General features: G+C 32.1%; 4 protein-coding genes across 8 annotated transcripts; 3 read left to right on the top strand and 1 right to left on the bottom strand.

The window, feature by feature from the left end:
• The first annotated feature begins 36 nt into the window (after nucleotides 1-36).
• On the top strand, nucleotides 37-1,754 carry LOC118262383 (uncharacterized protein CG16817). Its single transcript, XM_035573673.2, has 2 exons — nucleotides 37-194; nucleotides 278-1,754. Exon 2 carries the CDS (start codon nucleotides 283-285, stop codon nucleotides 754-756), a length of 474 nt encoding a protein of 157 aa, XP_035429566.1. The 5' UTR covers nucleotides 37-194; nucleotides 278-282; the 3' UTR covers nucleotides 757-1,754.
• A 2,371-nt stretch (nucleotides 1,755-4,125) lies between these two features.
• LOC118262311 (decapping nuclease DXO homolog) lies at nucleotides 4,126-8,680 on the top strand. Its single transcript, XM_035573544.2, has 6 exons — nucleotides 4,126-4,738; nucleotides 5,072-5,330; nucleotides 5,512-5,650; nucleotides 5,974-7,386; nucleotides 7,814-7,897; nucleotides 8,516-8,680. Exons 1-4 carry the CDS (start codon nucleotides 4,204-4,206, stop codon nucleotides 6,205-6,207), a joined length of 1,167 nt encoding a protein of 388 aa, XP_035429437.2. The 5' UTR covers nucleotides 4,126-4,203; the 3' UTR covers nucleotides 6,208-7,386; nucleotides 7,814-7,897; nucleotides 8,516-8,680.
• Nucleotides 8,434-13,173, bottom strand: LOC118262312 (zinc finger matrin-type protein 3). 5 transcript variants are annotated; one of them, XM_050697790.1, is made up of 12 exons: nucleotides 12,984-13,173; nucleotides 12,524-12,599; nucleotides 12,210-12,418; nucleotides 11,761-11,871; nucleotides 11,482-11,573; nucleotides 10,730-10,830; nucleotides 10,485-10,550; nucleotides 10,234-10,366; nucleotides 9,528-9,648; nucleotides 9,120-9,158; nucleotides 8,718-8,824; nucleotides 8,434-8,551 (listed from the first exon to the last, which is right to left on the bottom strand). In XM_050697790.1, exons 2-11 carry the CDS (start codon nucleotides 12,589-12,591, stop codon nucleotides 8,742-8,744), a joined length of 1,023 nt encoding a protein of 340 aa, XP_050553747.1. In that variant the 5' UTR covers nucleotides 12,592-12,599; nucleotides 12,984-13,173; the 3' UTR covers nucleotides 8,434-8,551; nucleotides 8,718-8,741. The 5 variants fall into 5 exon arrangements, with proteins under 5 accessions (XP_050553747.1, XP_050553746.1, XP_035429438.2 ...); XM_050697789.1 differs by having other exon boundaries at nucleotides 12,978-13,173; XM_035573545.2 differs by having other exon boundaries at nucleotides 12,923-13,173.
• A 401-nt stretch (nucleotides 13,174-13,574) lies between these two features.
• LOC118262310 (golgin subfamily A member 4) lies at nucleotides 13,575-20,103 on the top strand. The gene is made up of 8 exons (XM_035573543.2): nucleotides 13,575-13,975; nucleotides 14,231-14,303; nucleotides 14,639-14,775; nucleotides 15,386-15,484; nucleotides 15,762-15,959; nucleotides 16,043-16,126; nucleotides 16,207-19,758; nucleotides 19,897-20,103. Exons 1-8 carry the CDS (start codon nucleotides 13,892-13,894, stop codon nucleotides 19,918-19,920), a joined length of 4,251 nt encoding a protein of 1,416 aa, XP_035429436.2. The 5' UTR covers nucleotides 13,575-13,891; the 3' UTR covers nucleotides 19,921-20,103.
• Nucleotides 20,104-20,133: the final 30 nt, after the last annotated feature.

Below are 20,133 nucleotides of genomic sequence, written 5' to 3' on the forward strand. Positions count from 1 at the left end.
AGAACTATGCATAGAATTCTTTATTTCGAACTGGTTTGTTAGCAGATGTTGGCAACACAATTCGAAATGTCAAGTAAAATACAACCAGTCCCTCATTCTGTCGCATTTGTCAAAATACCTGCCTTAGCCAGCCAGAGTGAAAAGCAAAAGCTAACGTTGTTTGCCTGAACTAATCTAATAACACTAGCTAACGTGTAAGTAAACCATGTAATATTTCCGACAACATAGTAGTATCATAGTTTCGTATACATTTAATTTATATTTACCTTATTTTCAGACAAAATGACACCGGAAATAAATGCTACACCACCATCAGTTTCGTGGGCACAGAGAAGTGCTCATGTATTTTTGACATTTAATGTAGAATGTGAGAAACCAGATATTGTAATTGCTAAAAAATCTGTCTCATTTGAAGGCACTTGCACGCCGGATCAGAAGTTACATAAGGTTTTCATACCATTGTACTCTGAAATAGACCCAGACAAAAGTTCATACACAAACAAAGGAAGGTTAATTGAAGTAGTTTTGGCTAAAGCAAAAACCGATGAACCTTTTTGGCCTGCCTTAACCAGTGACAAAAAGAAACATCACTGGCTCAAGGTGGATTTCAACCGCTGGCAAGATGAGGATGAGAGTGGAGACGAGTTTGATGACATGAATGACATGTTCTCCAGCAAATTACCAAACTTTGGCGATGAAAACGACAAAGGGGCCAGCAGCTCGTCGGACGAAGAAGATCTCCCAGATATAGAGTAATGGATCTTGAGTATTATATAGCCAAAAAAAATTAAATAGCTTTAGAAATTTTGTAATTATGGACAATATTTGTGCTTTTATACAAGGAATAGTGTGGTAGTGGTATCCCCTAAACATTTTACATAAAATAAGGGCAAAAGGAGTGTGGTCTGTATTCAGTTTCTACTTATGAAGTACCTAACTAATGCTAATTTAATTTAGAGTTAATCCAATTCAATTTATGTTTATAAATTTGTTGGCAATCGTTGCCAATTATATTTAAAATTGTTTGTCCCAAAAAGGCAACTTAATGTTTAATATTATTATGTGTGACTATTTGCATGTTTGAAAATATCATCCACATCACTTATTCATGTATATTTTAAATGTGGTTTAGTATATTGATACCATATCAAATTACTGGTATTACGAAACATTGTGTCTGTCATTAACATTATTTGAAGCTGTCTTTATATTATCTCTGAATATTGTTGATTGTGGCTCTTAGTAACTTAGGTTGACCAAAAGCTAAACCTTAGTTTACAAAACCGACTACTTGAAATGCTTTACATGCTGCCCCATACATTTGCATTATTATTTGTAATCATTAAATTATTATAGATGAAAACAATTTCTACATCAATGTCATTACTTACAAATGAAATAGGTTTCAACCAATAATGTACATTCCAAAGATTATTTGACTATGGCTGCTATAAAATTATAGGTATATTTTATAACCTAAGCATACTCAATAGGGCTACTATTTGAGCCATGATAGTTATGTTTAAGTGCATACTGTATTTTATATTTTTTAAATAGTTATAATTTCTTCAAGTACCTTTCCTTATACAATAGTATTATGTTAGTTCAGTCATTTTTTTTCTCGTGTGTTAAAAATACTACCTACTATATCCAAAAGATTGAACTATTTTGTTTTTCAATGTTTTATTTTGCGCTTGTGTTGCACACATTAGCAGAAGTAAATCTTGTCATGCATTAAATTATGTACTTTATAATTAATGAGTTTTTTTTTATATACCTATATATTTTTAATACTAGTTTAAAGTTTCCGTGCAGATTAAGGAATTTCAAGACAAAATTACCATGGCTGTTTAAGTTCAAAATAACTACCTCCTTACATCTTTGTACTAGGCATAATAAAATTGATCATAGTTACCTGAAAGTGGTTAAGGTACCTATCAAAGAGATATAATAAGTATAGGGAAAGTACCTATACTTATTATATAGTAGGTACCTGAATAAGGCCCCACATCTTTTACTTTACGGGGAATGCACGTGAGTAGGGTATGCAATCCGGATATCCGCACATTTTCACTCAACTTTTAAACGATTAAGGACTCGGCTACTAAATTCGAAGAGATATCGAATATTTTAGGAGTCTTGGGAGGGTGCCAAATTCCTAACCGATTACATTTAGATTTTTTTCTTTTTTAGGGACTTCCTATTTAATAAACTAATACGAGTAGATTGGTTTATTTTCATGAAACATCCGGTTAGACCAAAAATCCGGATTTTAAAACAACGAATTTGCATTCCTTACCAATGAGTGTGATTAGTAAAACCAAGCAGGTACCTACTTAATTATGGTAAGGCCATATCTCCCCACCGGGAAGTCCCCAATTGCTGAATGCATAGACTCCAAGAAAATGGAATCAATGGGTACAAAAAAAGAAAGAGTGGAAGAATTTATTTACAAATCTTGATAATTTTGGTCAATATTTTTCCCATAAAATATTAAAATAACACAGCAACTTCGACGATAAACTCGACACTCACTATAAATAAAAAATAAATCACAGGGCTGCAACAATTCTACAATTTATTTACATACAATTCTTTATAGAATATCTACATCCTTTTTCACAACTTCATTTTTACCCGACTGCCAAGGAAGGGTTATGTTTTTCGCGCGTATCTTGTATGTATGAGCCTAATATTCTTTATTACCTCATTTCTTCGAAACGGCTTGATGGATTTCGACAATCAGGGTATCGTTGGATTCGTCTTAATTACCCAAGTGTTCTTAGATATGTGACGTAAAACAAAAACCAACATGGCGGCCGTGAGGCGCCCTAGATAGGAGTAAAAAAAAAATTTTTTTTTATTTACTACTATATGGGTATCAAATTAAAGAGCTCATCATGAGGATTCCAAAATGGTATATCACTGACATATAGAAAAAAAATACTATGTGCAATTATGTTCTTTATTATCCAAACTAAATACTCGTATAGGTACTACGCGACGCGATTGACTAGAGGTGTCTGAACTTAAAAGTGAAAAGTGATAATAAAAGTACGTCTTAACTAAATTATTTACAATGAATTTATTTATAAATAAAGGACTAGCGACCCGCCCTCGCTTTGCTGAACGTTAAATAAGGAATCTATCTACATAGTCGTTTACCTATAGCCCACGCGACGCGTCAACTGTAAAGACCGTTTTTTGTCTAAAACTAGTAGAAATTTTGAAACAGTGTAAAGAGCAAATTTTATCTTCATTTAATGTAGAAAATTAATAAATAGACTATTTAAAAGGATAAGGATTAATACTATTACGGACAAAAAACCCCTCACAATAAAAGATTAAAAAAAAAAAAATTTAATAGTCCACACGACGAAAATTCTTTTAAAGAATTAGACTGTTTACGAAATTTGTAAATAGTAAATTTTATTGCCCTTAATCCTTTCTTCTTTTTCTAATTCCTTTACTCTCTTTGTGTTACGCAATCAATCTAAAATAACTGGATCGACGTGTATTTTTTTTTATTATCTTGGTATTGGAAGTAGTTCTCTCGTGTCGCGGGTGAAATCTTGAGAAACACATAGCCGTATTATAACTAACTAAAAAGTGTTAAATAAAAATAAATAAATTTAAAAAATTAAAAAACCCGACTGCGTAAAAAACACTTTAAATAAAATCTGAAAAGTAAAAAACAAGCTTAGTCTAAAAGTGTAGATAGCAATGCTATTACCACAAAATTAAATAATTTCATAATCAATACACAAAAAATAATAATCTTATGCGAAACATAATTGAGTGTAACAGTCGGGACCCATTAAATAAACGAGACTAAAATCATTCAATTTGGGTCCCGACTGTTGCACTCAATTATGTTTCGCATAAGATTATTATTTTTTGTGTATTGATTATGAAATTATTTAATTTTGTGGTAATAGCATTGCTATCTACACTTTTAGACTAAGCTTGTTTTTTACTTTTCAGATTTTATTTAAAGTGTTTTTTACGCAGTCGGGTTTTTTAATTTTTTAAATTTATTTATTTTTTTACAAACAACTTTACAGTTCAGTCTATGGTCTATTCTGACACACCTGACAATAATTTGTTGACATTGACAGACATGATATTATTATGAAAACAAATACAAAAGGTGTTTTGTTTACATACTTATAACACTTTTTGAAGTTTTTTTTATTTTATTTAATGGCAAAATATTTATTTTATATTGGAAAATATAACATTATGAACAGAAAAATGGATGAGAATCAACAAAAACATCTTGATATGGGTTATCCCTATATAATTGGCTACATGAGCGTTGATGTACATCGCAAATATCATCATAATTTGTCGCAACTGAAGTATTTAACATCAATACCGAAAGGAGCGATTAGCTACGATTTAAACCACAACATCGAAAATGCTGTTAAGCGTACGACAGACGAAAACGACGAAAAAATATCACTTATGCTGAGATTTCTCCTAGACCAAAGATACCGCTTAGATTTTTTGAATGATCCCATTGACACAACTTTTATATCGTATCGTCGAACTTTGATTAGTGTTATGACGGCCGTATACACCCGCGAACCAATAAGCGTTGTGGCCAGCTTATTAAAAAAGGGCATCTACCTATGTTCAGTTAATACTGCTCAAGACTCGCAAAATCGCAATCCAACTGCACATAATGCCAAGTTTTGTGCTTGGGGCTATAAGTTTGAGCAATACATGCTGTCAGGTAATTTTCTGCAGACTGTTTAACCGAAATGTTAACACAATATTAGTTGGTCAATAGAATTAACTGCCACATTCAGAGACATTTAATGGTTACTTAAACTATTCCTTCATAACGATTTTGTTCGAAAATCAATTGCTATGGACTGGGTTAAGTAACCATTAAATGACTGAGTATGGCGGTTAGTAAATAATTTGTAATGGCATTTTTCAATGCATGGAAATAATGAATACTTAAACTATTGAAGACTTGAATAACCTACATGCAATTCTCTAATTTAGCCAATTTTTACTAAGATATAGGTAATGATATAACTTTTTTATTGGTATTTTTCAGACATACCCCGTATACAACCTAACATAAAGAAACCAGTAGTGGAAAATGAAGAATTTTCTATGTATTATAGTTCTCAGTTAGGTAAACACAGGTTATTCTATGGCGCTCAAATTGATGGAATGCTGGCCACAAGAACCGCACGAGGACCTCCAAATACACATGATGTAAATACCAATTTGGAATATTTGAGAAGCAACAAGTTTGTAGAGCTAAAAACGAATAGGGAAATACATAACAAAAGGCAAGAACAGAATTTCAAGTAAGTACCTTAACACAATTTTACCTTTAATAAATTAATACTCTTGATAAAGACAAACACATTAAATGTTTGCCCACTACTTGCCTTTACAATTTTTGTTATAAATCCCACATAGTTTACTTTGTTTGAATTAACTTTTCCAAGAAATGGCCAACATAATAATAAAAAAATTCTTTTGCAGAAGATATAAAATGATCCGTTGTTGGTGTCAATGTTACCTAGCAGGACTAAAGGGATTACTTGTTGGGTACAGAAATGATGACGGCATTATTCAAAGGGTACAATGGTTTGATACTGAAGACATTGTAAAATACTGTCAAGTAAGTTAAAGAGAATAATCAGTTATCTACCTATATTCATAAGACTAGACTTTTTATTTTTCCTTCAGAGTTAGAGAGTGAAAGAATTACTAATAGTAATTTAAATTAGTATCCCTCACAACAACCAATAAGAGCGCCGAACGCGCTCTTATTTCGATTATTTTAAACGTAAAGCAAATTCATACTAAGCATACAGGAAAGCACTTATTAGCCATGCACTCGTTTGCCCCATAATCCTTCTAGTTGATCAACCAGCTACTGCAGTTAGTGCAGTCAATGAATTAGAATATAGTTATAATAAGATTTTTTTTTGTTCTTTACAGGATGAATGGAATCCACAAGTAGCCATCGACTACTTAGTATATTTTCTCAATTACGTAGAGAACTGTTTCAAATGTCTAAAGGAAACCCCTGGTGATCATTTTGCGTCTAAAGAACCAATCACGCTAAAGTTTGATATTGATAGCCAACAAAAAATTACAGTGACAAAGGATATTTACAATGAACATATAATTTTACCAAATTGGTATGTTTTTAGTATTCAAGCTCACTTATAAGTAGCCTTATAGCTGAGCTAAACTATAATGTTCGTGCAATATTAAAAATTATTTTTTTTTATATTAATTTGTAATTTTTGAACATAATATACTAATTTTTACTTTCTACGCATTATATCTTTGTTTTACTTTCGGAATAGTTACCTGTAATAGGTAACTTCTGTGTTTTAACTACTTTTAACTTATTTATACAGCTATTACTTGAAACAAGGTTTGACTTTTAGTTTTTTTAGATACTTATATCTAAAAATTTAGAGATACATTTACCTAATTGACAAAAGTGGACCTTTGTAGAGAAAATATAAATAATTTGTACCCAGGTTCTTTCCGCTCGCAAGCAGGGTATCTAATTTAAATTCAAATATAATTAGTGTAAATTTCTACTACTACGCACTTCAAATAATTCTTTTCAGAAAAGAAACTGAATAGGTTGGTAAGTTAATGATATCAACTGTACGGTTGGCGCCAGCTGAGCCGGACCGGCCAGTCGCGGGTACAATTCCCGCACGTAACCGCTCTGTGTGATCCACATATCCTATTCACAGAACATAAATACCCTAAAGAGGGATCCTATTACTGTTCCGGGTATGTTTGAGCTTGACGCTTACTAGACATTTAAAAAGAAAAAGCAATAGATGTTGAATCGACTATCCAGTAATTTAAATAATACCTACTTAGTAGTGATACCAGTGACAAGTAAAGCGCAATATTGATTACCTAGCATTTTTCTTCTATCAAGACTTTCTGTCAATCAATTTGATGACCGGTAGCAGTAGGCATTATGAAAACATAATGTCAAAATTCAATACAAAATTTCCATTAACATGTAACTAATATAAAATAGTACCTACCTAGATATTTACTTACAAAAAACGTAACAAAAAATATGGCTTTGCATAATGATATATTAAAAGAATGGTGAAAAATGGGACAAATAGATGAATCTAAAACAACTCCAAAAATGGCCAAAACTCCATCGGCCGTCAAAAAAAGTTCTTCAACCAAAGCAAAAGGTGGAGCCGGTGCTCCTCCAGATGCAGGACTTAAACTAGACGTAAATGACCCTAAAATACAAGCAGTATTGGTAGTCGTTCTACTGCTGGTGCTCGGGTCAGTTCTATGGTATTGTTGCACTTACGGCTGCCTACGACGTCGACGCAGAAGAAACACGTGTTGCTAGTAAGTGGCTTTATTTACCTACTTCAATATAACAAGTGCAAGTTTAAAGAACACCTCAACTACTTAGGTAGTTGAGGTGTATTGAGTGTGGAAGTGAGTTTGTTTGTTGCCTGTTTACACTAAATCTATTCGACTAATCTTAAATATTTGCATAGGTAGTTGAGTGAGACACATAAATTTCCTTCTCCTAGGCATTCCTTATCCTACCCTCTTGGCATTCCGTAAAATCTCTCCTCCTCCCTCTGTCTCTCAGAATGGCATATTTACTATACCTATGTATAGTAAATATTGCAAGTATTTCACTAACATGTAAAATAAAAAGTGGTAACACAAGACATGATAGGGTAGTTTCCTAACTTTTACTTTAATGTCCGTCTGGTAGATTAACTTAAAACTCTAGTGTTTTAAGTTTTCATTTTTATTACAGAATTAAATACTTTCGACGATACATATATTGCTTAGAAATATCGTGTGACGTCAAGAGTTGCTACGTTTTATATGAGCGTGTGACGTAAGTACCTCCTATTATGATATTCCTAAACTTAATTCTGTTTTATCATCTAAGTATTTTAACGTTAATGACAAAATAAAAAAGTAGTGCCTGATACATATATATTTATTTCCATATCTTATGGACAGACTGAACATATTTTTAATTTTCATCCCTATTAGGCCGTAAGCCAGGCTCCGTTTTTTATCCGCTATTTCCCCTCAGTCATCGAATAGATGTATATATTATTTAGCGTTATGCATGTCGGCCGCAATGTCCGCCGAGAGTTGACCAGTGATAGCCAGCCAGTAATAAATAAAATTATAGTAGTTGCTTACCCATTAGAAACTATCTAGTTTATAGTTAGCACAGTATTTTTAAAGAAAGGAATCTGTCAACTGGTTATAAAGTGGAGGATTATACGTCGTCTGATAACACTAATATCAATAAATATATATATGTATGTAATATTCTGTATTACCGGGTCTCCATATAATGCTGTCCGGCTTACGGTCTATACTGTGTATGTAGGTATACTAAAGAAGTAAAGATTAATGTGTGATTTAAACTCAGTGAAATAAATGTATTTCTCATAAAGTGGAATTATACATATATTTATATCTAAATGCACTCTTCCAGAATCCCGGCAGTGTTACCCGTTCCATAACGAGCAGCCTGAAAAAAAAGAATAATGTACCGTTCCACAAACATATTGTGTAACCTGTAAAGCAACCCAACAAAACAGAATTTTATAAAACATTTTAATTTTTTTACTACAATAAATCTTGTATACCTTCTATTCAATATTAGTATTTTTATTTTAACTCATTGTGTTACCTACCATACTGGTATTCTTTAAGTATCTTCATTCTTCCCAAGTACCATCACCATCACACCAACCATCATCTTCACACACATTTTGTGCCCGAGTTTCTGAAGTTTTAGCAGCTAAAATAGGAAATATTCGTAACTTGTAGAAATTGTCACCACAATCTATCTAACTTTTTTAGATTATCTAATTGCTTAAAGGTAACACAAAATAAATATTGGTAATCAGTTCATAAAGAAGACATCTTAAGTTGAGTAGGAAAAAGAAATTAAATAAGTGTAGGCAAAGTTGAAAAATATTCATCTATAAATTGATGCAGCATCTGTAGCGCTGCAGTAGAGTATTTAACATACGTAATATACATAAATAAAAAATAGGAATACTCTATCATTTACTATCAAAATACCGACGTACCTGCGTTTTCTGAGGCGGCATCAGCAGTAACCGTTTTATCTGAAAGCATAGTATCGGTTAGCATATTTATTTATATACAGAGTGATTTGTTATTAGAGCATAATCTCGCGTTAGATTATAGGACAGATCATTTCCAACATTATTGCCGAACAAACGGATAGGCGAAAATGAATAGTTATAAAAATATGTTATCTTCAAAATGAACCACGCCGAAACACTAAAACTGAATTAACAAAAAAGAAACACGCGTTCCGTTTTTTTTTTAATTATCTGACTTTAAAAGTTTATTTACTAGTAGTACATAATCATGAAATGTTGAAAAGGATTGTTCTATAACCACTCACGAGATTGCTGCTCTAATAACAAATCAGCCTGGATATAATTAAATAGCCTTTATATCTCACTTACTTGGATTTTCAGAAGCACCAGGTTTCAATTTCATCATTTTAAGAATATGTTGTTTCTCTTTCGAGAGATGCTTTTTACCGTTCATATGACTAGTCATCTGCTCGATGCATGTAACCGTAACCTGAAATTACCTAAATATTTAATAACAAAGTTAAACACAAATGTTATTATTTAGAACAGATAATATAACAAAAACATAATGAGTAATTTAAGTTTATATGAATACAAATGTTTTCTTCGAACCCCTAATTGAAAATATTGAAAAATAGTGATGTTTTCGGTAAAAATAATTCACAAATGATTTTTTTTTCACCAAAACATTATCAAACATATTAAGAAAAAAGTAATGAATTAGTTAGCCAAGGTTATTAGCTACCGTTTGTCGTTTTTTTTTGTTCCTACGACGCATACAACCTTTGATATCAAAAAAAGTAAAAAAAATATTAAAATAGCCATAACTTTTAGGGGGAGGGGATTCGACCAATTCGACCCCCGACTTTTGTCGATAAAATTAGGTGTAGAACTCAGCCTTAACGGGTTAGAAGTCTCGCCCCTATCACATTGTATATTTGGTACTATACGTCAATTAGGCCAAGGGCCCAGCATAAATAGCATTGCAAGAACTGCACCGATGTCGATTTTTTGAAAATAATACAAGTAGATACGAAGCTAAGCTGAAATAAAATGACAGTTCAATACCCTATACCTTGCAGATTTTGCAGCACAGTTCTAAATCGGGACGCGTGACTTCTTTGGCAGGTTCGGCAGGCTTCGAGGTAGACTTGTCACTTGCTTCAGCGGATCTTAGGTACTTCTTTTCCCGACGAATTAGTGAATTACTATAATAAAAGTATAAAACAACGTCTTGTATTAGAACCTTCTACACGTATACTTATTTTAGAATACGTTAAACTTACGTTAGGCCATAAAAGCTATTAGTTAAATAAAAGTACTTACTAACGACCTTCCATGTCTCTTTGCAACAAATATCGGTTCTTTGGCTCTCTTCGACCCTCGACAACCCTTGAAATAAAATAACACATTACTGTGTGGGGCTCAAGAGCATAGTAGAAGAAATCAATAGGTAGATAGAAGTCAGTTAGGTAGGTACATTAATTAAGTAATCCTCTACATAGTCCTTCGAGCATTAAAAGACGTGATATATACGTGACATTTTATTTTACTTAAGAATATTAACGTACCCGCGATGTGATTTCCCCGAATAATGTGAGTCAGCGTGATTCTTTGATGTGATGTGAACATCACACAGCTCGCAATACAAATCACGTGATTTGAATGCAGTCTAAAAACATAAGTGTAGTAAATTAAAAGTTATTTTTTAGCAAATTGAATTAGGCATCCTACGATGAGTCGGCTTTGACTGATTGCTAATTTATGACGTGCCTTTATAATTCTTTATTTCAGTTAAATTGTTGATACTTATGTTATAAAATATTTCATGGACGGCAATGCTAATAATTTATATTTATATATTTTAATTGCATAACAGTTGTACCTATCTTAAAATAGTGTTGTACCACACTATACATTTATAGGACTTCACGTTTTGAGAAAGAATAAACGTGAAGCTGGACAATTTGATCAATGTAATCTTCTATCCAGTCGATGGAGTTCACATAATGTTCACTTGGTATTTACTGTTGACCATCCAACATACAAGATGAGATGTAAACAGCATCACAAGCAAACTAACAAGAAATATCAAGGAGCCAAAGAACTATAACATATGTGAAATAAGAAATACAATTTAATTTCAACCTATAAGCATCTCTGATAACCTACAGCACTATAAAGACCCAATTATAACACTGTAGAACAGAAGCACTGTGGTTTTATTGTTTTATTGCTAGATCCTATTCCTATACTATTATGTGAACAGATACTGTCGACAGAATACCTACTGAAATATCACATTGTCAAATTGTCCAATTACCTCATAGGGGCGTTGAGGCCCAAGTTCTGCTTGTTGAGTGAGCCAATTTTTCTGCTTCCTGGCGTGGTTTTTAGAAATATAATGTAAACGAGCTGTAAAAATTAAAAATTATGTATTTACATAAGGCAATGTAGAGATATAAGTAATCCTGGAGTTAGTCGGTTAAAACCAGTATCAAATTATGTATTAGCAAAAGATTCACTCTACTGCTGACTGGTGATTTATTGGGTTATAATTATGGCTTATGAGATAACTACTGTGAATGATGCTTCTACTTACTTGAGTTATCATTTTCAAGTTTCATATTGCAAATTCCACAAAATTGTGGCTCCATAAGTCTAAGTAGTGCTTTAGGTATCCCTCGCAAATTCTGCTTTGGAACCCCACACCCTAAACAAAAGAAAATAAATACTCATTAAACAATTTGGTTGAAGTCTACATTTGCTGATGACACTGCATTAATGACAAGTAATTGAGATGCACAAATCCAAAATCCAGCCTCAGACATTTTACAAACAAGTCTTAATAGAGTAGATGATTGGCTTGAAATATCCATACAACCACTCCAAAACAGAACACTCTGAAGTTCTGAACCTTGTTTTGCCAAACGCCTAAAGCCCGGATGGAGTCTTCTAATGGGAAACTAACCCTCTAAAGTCAACATATTAAGACACAACACATCTGCTAAGAGATGGTGGGGAAGAAAAAGAAAAAATAATATAACTTACTCATCAAGAAACCTATAGGATTAAGTCTGTTATTTTTTGGTGGGAATGGTGGTCCACTTCTTCCACATGTATACTGAGATCCCTGCCCTGAGACCCAATAACCACCAGCTCCATAGTTTCCTGATCCCTTTTGTTGTCCATAAACATTATCATCCTTAGTATTGTTTCCTTCTTTATCACCAGCTGGTTCATCATCATCAAGATATGCACTGAAAGTCAAAAAGAAAATATTCAATTTATGTATTTTTATACTAAGTGGTACAAAAATGTTATGTAAAAGTATAAAATACATACAATAAATAGTTTTTATTTACCTGAAATCATCATTTTCTAGCCCTACACATACATCATCATTGAGTATGTCATATTTGTCGTCATCCATGTCGAATCCTAAAAAAAAAGATACTAATTAAATAATATTATGTCACAGATTAATCATTAAGTTATTCAATTGTAAGCATGTAGTTTTAGAATTCCATGGTAAATTTTTGCCATTTGGAGCAAACAAGCAAACGTCATCAGACTAACCAAAAACAAAAATAATACATGCTATTGTACCTAATATACTGAATTGTTTCAGAACTACGTTTAAATTCCATTATAAGTTTTTAATATTTTAATGAACAGACTATTTCAAAACTTTCTTTTCTGCTAATTCAATAGTTCACGAAAATGGCTTAGTTGATTTGTTTGTGTAATTATAAAGCACTTACTTACGTTGATAAAGAGACAAAAGCTAAAAAGTCGACGAATGTTAAAAAAGGGTACACGTACTTAAGGAGAAAACGGATGTATAATTAATTGTATAACGTATAATATCTTATAGATATTTATTATATGACGATAACAATTCAACAAACTAAAATGAGGGTTTATAACCACATTTTTCCGTAACTTTGGGTAATATTTTTATAGAGTTCTAGCTGAATCAATAATAAAAACTATATATATCAACACAATCAACTGATAAGCTATCTGTCACTGTCACCGCTAGCTGTCACATAATACCAGAGAGTTATACATAAGTTATGTATAAACAAAACTTTTAAAAGTAACTATTTAGTCTATGGAGTAAATTACTAAAAGTAATAGAATTACAATAATACAAAAAACGCCCTGTAATCCCTAGCTATCTTAAAACCAAACAGGAAAATTCTTTACTTCACAAACTGTTGATATTAGTTATTTACATTTTGCACTTAATAAAATATTACAAAAATCGGTTATCTTCCTGTGGGTGATCTTTGTGGAAATTTTGTAAGTTGTGTGCAAAACAGCATCGACATCTTACCTAAATAGATACACAAAAGTGTTTTCGGTCTGTGCTCTGTGTCATAGTTATGTACATACTTACATACCACAACCACAGTACATCATTTGATGGATGAAGTACCTAGTATAGTCATTGCTTAATTATATACCATAGTGAAAACTAGAAGAACGGATCGAAGAATAGGATCGACGATCGAACAACACTACAATAATTTTGCAAACTGAAGTAAAATACATGACACCAATAATTACTGCTATCGTCTTAACTGTTCCACCAGGCATTGTGAATTTACTAGGTGTGTTAGTTCTGCTTATCTATATGCTCGTACAACACACCAATGCAATGATAGCTCGGGCTAAGTATAATGAATTTATGTGAAAAGGTGTCAAGTACCTAAGTTTAAATTAAAATGTTTAAAAAACTAAAGGACAAATTGGCTGAGGAGGTGAAATCATCGCCCCAGAGGATTCAGCAGTTTGCCCAGGCTGCTCAGGTGATTTGTGTTTATTGTAAACAATCAATAATGTGCCAGTGACCTTATTGCTTAGTTAGACCTACTTATTGGAAATATGTGTACTACGTAATAAATCATAATTTTAATCGTAATCAGGTTTTCGTATATAATTTACTTTCTCTTTTCCTTTTATTTGTTCTACATAATGTTCAATATAGTTTAGTAAACATTTGTAATGACATGTTGGTGTACTACTACATAATAAGTATCTAATAAGATAAAAACTTGATACAGGCTGCTGTCACATCTGCCTCCAGTAGTATAACTGATATCACAAATAGTGATTTATTCTCAATTGGAGATAATGGTAAGTTGACATAATTATATTACTGTTCGCTGAGCTTCTGAATTATTAAAATTTTATAATATAAATTGTATCAAATAACATAATATCACTTTGTATTTTTATTTTATGACTGGTTTGTTGTTCAATATGACTCCAATTAGCTTATTTCCTGCTACCTGAAGCATTAGAATGTTTAAGAATCTGTTTAATTAAGTGTTCTTGTCTTATCAATGTAAAACAATCAATTGAATTCCCACCAGTTATGTTATGAGTCTTACATAGAGGGTGAGCCTTTTGCCATAAACAGAAACGACACTAGGTACTGTGCAACTAAAAAAAAAATATACTTATTGTAGATGGCCAGCAACCTCGCCCAGCTAAGGCACAATCATCATCACCAAATGGTCAGCAGAATACATTCCAAGATGTGGCCCTTGTGGAACCCTTACAGCCTACTGAACCAGTGGACTACATGTCTTCACACGATATCCTTGTAAGTCAAAGTGAAAGTTTTTATTTCAATTAATAAGGCAGGCAGTCAGTCTGCCTGTCAGTGAATCTCAGTGCTCATTCCACAATCAGTTTTTTTATTATTATGGAGCTAAGCCAGAAGGTAAATGAGCAAACTGATTACCTGGTGGTAAGAACCAGATACATTACAAGTGCAGTGTTTTTGCTGGCAGGAATTTGAGGATTGCGAAACACAATGCAAGCATTGTTTATCTCCAGTTATATCTATAGCTGAGTCGACCCCTTCGTACCAAAGCATGGCTCTCGATACTTGTATAGAAAATAATGAGAAATAAATCCTTTTATTTAGCTTCTAATATTTTCCTTATTCTCATACCATTGCATGTTTTCAGTACTTTTATTAATAGCATTAACCAGTTACATTTATATTGTATTAAACAGTTTATTGATACAGCTTGTCCAACACTAGCACATAGAATTTTCAAGTTTGTAAGACAATTTTGGTATGATTTTGCTAGAGAACGGTAAATGGTTTTTGCATGGAGGCATCTTAAAGAGTTAGAAAAAGAAAATGTTAAATATATTTAATACAAACATAAAAAAAGTATTAAATAAATATTTTTTAATTTCAGGACCATCAGAGACAAAGGCGACTATCAAACAGCTCATTTGCAAGTGATGTATCCTTCAGACTACCAAGTTATGAAACTCCTTCTATGTACCATTTACAGGTAAGTTACCACATACAGGATTTTCATAATCATCCTCACATCCTCTCATGTTGTATATTTAAAATATGAAACACTGCTGCAAATTTGCTTGTTGCGATTTTCACTGCTATAAAACTGCAATATTGTAACAATTTTGAACATAAAGTACAATACTCAAAATAAATCCAGAGTCGATTAAAATAATTCATTAACACATTTTTGGGCATAACAATCTAGAAATAGTTGCAAATCATAGCAAACAATTTGAATTTTCATATAATAAATGTTTATTTTTTAGTCTGATATGGAAGTCTCTGCTAGTGAAGCTGAAGAGCGAGGTTTCTCCAGTGGAAATGTCAGTCTTGATCGGGTCACAAAAGAACAACTATATGCTGCATACCGACGCACACAAGAAAGATACACTAAGTACAGAACCCAATATGGTGACTTAGCTCGTCACTACAAATTATTGGAAAGAGAAAATGCTAAAGCAAGGGTAAATGTCACCTTATTAATAAAAGTTTTATTATACCCCTTTTCATATCGGCATATAAATATTTATTTCTTTTTCGTTTTCAGAGTGTCTTGGTCGAAACACAAGATAAAGCCTTAAGACGAATATCAGAACTTCGAGAGCAATGTGCGTTGGAACAAAGTGCAAAGGTATTATTCATATGAAATTGCATTTCCTTTGATATTTGGAAAAATTACAAACATTTTATGTTTTGTTTTTTTCTTTATAGGCCCACCTAGAAAAAGCTCTTCGTGTTGAAATTGAAGAAAAATGCATGAAAATCGAAGCTCTTAATACTAAAGTCCAATTACTACAAAGTAATTCAAATATTTCTAGTAGTAATGATAAAAATGAGAACAAACCTAAATCTGAAGGAGATGGAGATGTACAACTAATAAATCTATCTAGTGATAATGAGGGAAATCAAATTAGTGAAGAATCTTCAGCAGCGGAAATAATCGCACTGAATAATAAAATTGAAAAAATGGAACAACTTCTGAATAAGTACAAAGAATCTTTGAAGTCTAGTAAAGAGAAAAACTCCCAAATTACTACAGAGATACAAATTCTATCAAACGAACTTGAAAACAAAAATAAAGAAATTGAACAACTTAAAGTCAGTTCTGATCAACTGGTAGAATCCAAACAAAAAATCCAGGAATTAAATAATATAAATGAAGAATTACAGAACAAAATTAATGTGTATGAATTTAATAAAACGAGAGAAGTATCGACATTAGAACTCGATTTCCAAAAAGCCCAAGAAGAAATAACAGAATTACGCGGTAAAATAGAAGTATTTAGCAAGCGAGAAGAAGAGTACGCTATTTCTTTAGCAGAAAATAAATTGAGTATACACAAAGAGTTGGAAAGTAAAGAAACAGAAATTAAATCTCTAAAAGATTATTTGGAAGCCAGCAAAAAAGAAATACAATCATTGAACATAGTCGTAAATGACTATAAAAATAATGTAACGTCTTTGGAAGCAGAAAAAGCTAAACTCAGTCAAGATATCGCTGAACTGAATTCTTTCAAAACTAAGATTTCCGAGTTGGAGGCCCAAATAGAAGAATTGACCAAAAAGTGTCAGAGTTTAGAACAAACGAAAACAAAAGCAGATGAAGGATACAAATGTCTGCAGTTACAAATGAAACAAGAAACTGCAGAGAAATTAGCCATGATTGATAGAAACACATACTTAGAAAACAGGAATACACAGTTAAGTGAAGAAAATGCCAAGAAAAGCTCTCAGATAGGACAATTAGAAATTGAATTGCAAAAACGAGAAAAGATCTTAAAGGATCAAGCCTTGGAAGACTCCAAGAAAGATGAAGTTTTTGAAGAATTGAGTATATGGAAAGACAAATACGCAAAACTAGAGTCCGAAATACAAGAAGAAAGGGATGAATTGATCAAATTACAATCTGAAATTGAGAAACTGTTAGCAAATCATGAGCTACTACAAAACCAAAATATCGAGTTCCGTAAGGTTGTTACTGAATTGAAATCTGAGAATGCAATCATGCACGAAAAAGTCGTCAAAAACACTAAAATGAAAGCAGGTATCATAAAACTTGGAAATGAAATTCTGGATTTAAGAAAACTTATCTTTTTAGTTTCGAGTGAGGCAAAGTCGTTACAAGCCATCAATAATGAAGCATTTATATCCTTAACTAAAGAAATAAATTATGCTTTCAACAACATTTCGCATTGCGAAACCAATTCCAATAATAACAAACTGAATGAATTAAGACAAGAAAATAACAAGTTGCAGAAAGAACTGAAAGTAGGTGTAGAAAAGTATGAGACACTGAATTTAGAATTAAATGCCCTTCGTGATGAAAATAATAATTTGAAGTCAACTATTACTGAGTTTGAATTACAAAAGAACCTCATAGATGAAGAAGTAAAAAATATTACAGAACGCTATGAAGTAGCTATAAATGAGCTGAATTTCGTTAAAGAGGAAAAAGAAAACTTACAGTACAAGATCAAAGAATATGAAAACAACTTCCAAAATCTACAAATAGCTATGGAGTTTGAGAAATCACAGTATCTTGAATCTAATGAAAAACTAAAACTGTTGGAAAATGAGAAACAGACATTGGAGGACAAACTAAATATTTTGATGAATGAAGGTAATGTGTCGAACAAAGAATTAGTTGCCCTCACAGATGTGCACAACAATACGTTAAGTGAACTTGATGCTATAAAGAATGAGAATAATAAGTTGATTGTTCAAACAGAAGAACTCAACAAACAAATTGCCAGCATGCATAAGTTAGAAGAGGATAACAAAAATTTAACACTAGAAAATACATCTCTGAAGACTCAAGTAGAAAGCATTGCTGACAATTATAAAAAACTGGAAACAGAAATCAATGACGTACGGAAATCACATGCTGATATGGAAGTAGAAAAAGATAATTTGAATGAAATTAATAATACATTGACTATTCAAACAGAAGAACTCAACAAACAAATTGCCAGCATGCATAAGTTACAAGAGGATAACAAAACTTTAACACTAGAAAATACATCTCTGAAGACTCAAGTAGAAAGCATTGCTGACAATTATAAAAAACTGGAAACAGAAATCAATGACGTACGGAAATCACATGCTGATATGGAAGTGGAAAAAGATAATTTGAATGAAATTAATAATACATTGACTGTTCAAACAGAAGAACTTAAGAAACAGATTGCCAGCATTAATAAGTTACAAGAAGATAACAAAACTTTAACACTTGAAAATATATCTCTGAAAACTCAAGTAGAGAACATTGCTGACAGTTATAAAAAACTCGAAATAGAAATCAATGATGTACGAAAATCACATGCTGATATGGAAGTAGAAAAAGATCATTTGAACGAAATCATAGAAAAATTGGAAAGTAGTTCATGTAAAAACACGCAAAACAATGAATGTCAAACAGACGATCTAGTAGCACAAACAGCAGCCGAAGAAGAAATAAAAAGTGTCCAAGCAAGTGACCTTGGGAAAGTGAGCTCAACTAGCATTGAGGATACCAATCTAGAAAAAGGCGTGCCTTCAGATGATCAATACAAATTATTGAAATCTGATTATGACGCCTTAAAAGAAGAAAACAGACGTTTTAAATCAGATATTGAAGGCTTACAAACATATTTAACTAAAATATCAAAGGAAAACAGTGTTTTGAATGATAAACTCCGGGAGCTTATAGCTACAAGTGAACATTCCACTGACAACACTGATATTGCTAATGATTTGACAGACCTGAAAAAAGAGGCTTTGTTCAGGAAAGAGAAGATCGATGATCTGTTACGAGAAAACATGTTACTGGTGGAGGAAAATTTGGAACTCAAGGATCAATTGCAGTCCCAAAATTATCCTAAACCAGAAATAAACTCGAAACAAGAAAACGATAATTCGTTAAGAGAAAAGTACAATAATTTATTGCAAGTAAACAGCACATTAGAAAAACGACTTAACGATTTAGAGCAAATGAACAAATCTGTGAATGGTAACATGTCACAAATTCAGGAAAAGAATGAAAAGTTAAGATTGTCTAATGAGAAGCTCGAGAGGCGCCTTGATGAGGCTCTCGTTAGTCTTAGACATTTACATTCGTTACAAGAAAATACAGAGCTAGAATATTTGCGCAATATACTTTATGAGTACCTTACTGGTTCTGGAACACATTCCGTTACTTTAGCTAAAGTGTTAGCGGCCATAGTCAAGTTTGACGACATGCAAACCAAACAAGTTTTGCAAAAAGAAAAAGAACGACAAGGATTCGTAAGTATTTAGTCTAATTCTAATATTTTAATAAAACCCTAACTTTCAGTATCAGTTTGCTTGAAATGTTAAAAGATTATATGCAAGTAAAGCTTTTCATTTGCTTGGTATCTAATATTGTTTTATATTTTGTTTCAGTTGCGACAACTTGGCATTATATGATACGAAATGTCACCTGAAGATGCTTTATTAACTTTATAACAATTTATTAAGTTTTATAAATAAATAGAAAAGAAATCAAATGTAAATTTTATGGTAATCCATAGTTTTGTTGTTTGTAAATTATTGTTATTTTTAAAACATTATAATAATTATGTATAATGAATTAAATGTATTTTAACTCAAGCATTTTTTTTTTATTGAACACTGTGTTAT

The sequence above is a fragment of the Spodoptera frugiperda genome, chromosome 12, assembly GCF_023101765.2.
Source record: "Spodoptera frugiperda isolate SF20-4 chromosome 12, AGI-APGP_CSIRO_Sfru_2.0, whole genome shotgun sequence".
NCBI lineage: Eukaryota > Metazoa > Arthropoda > Insecta > Lepidoptera > Noctuidae > Spodoptera > Spodoptera frugiperda.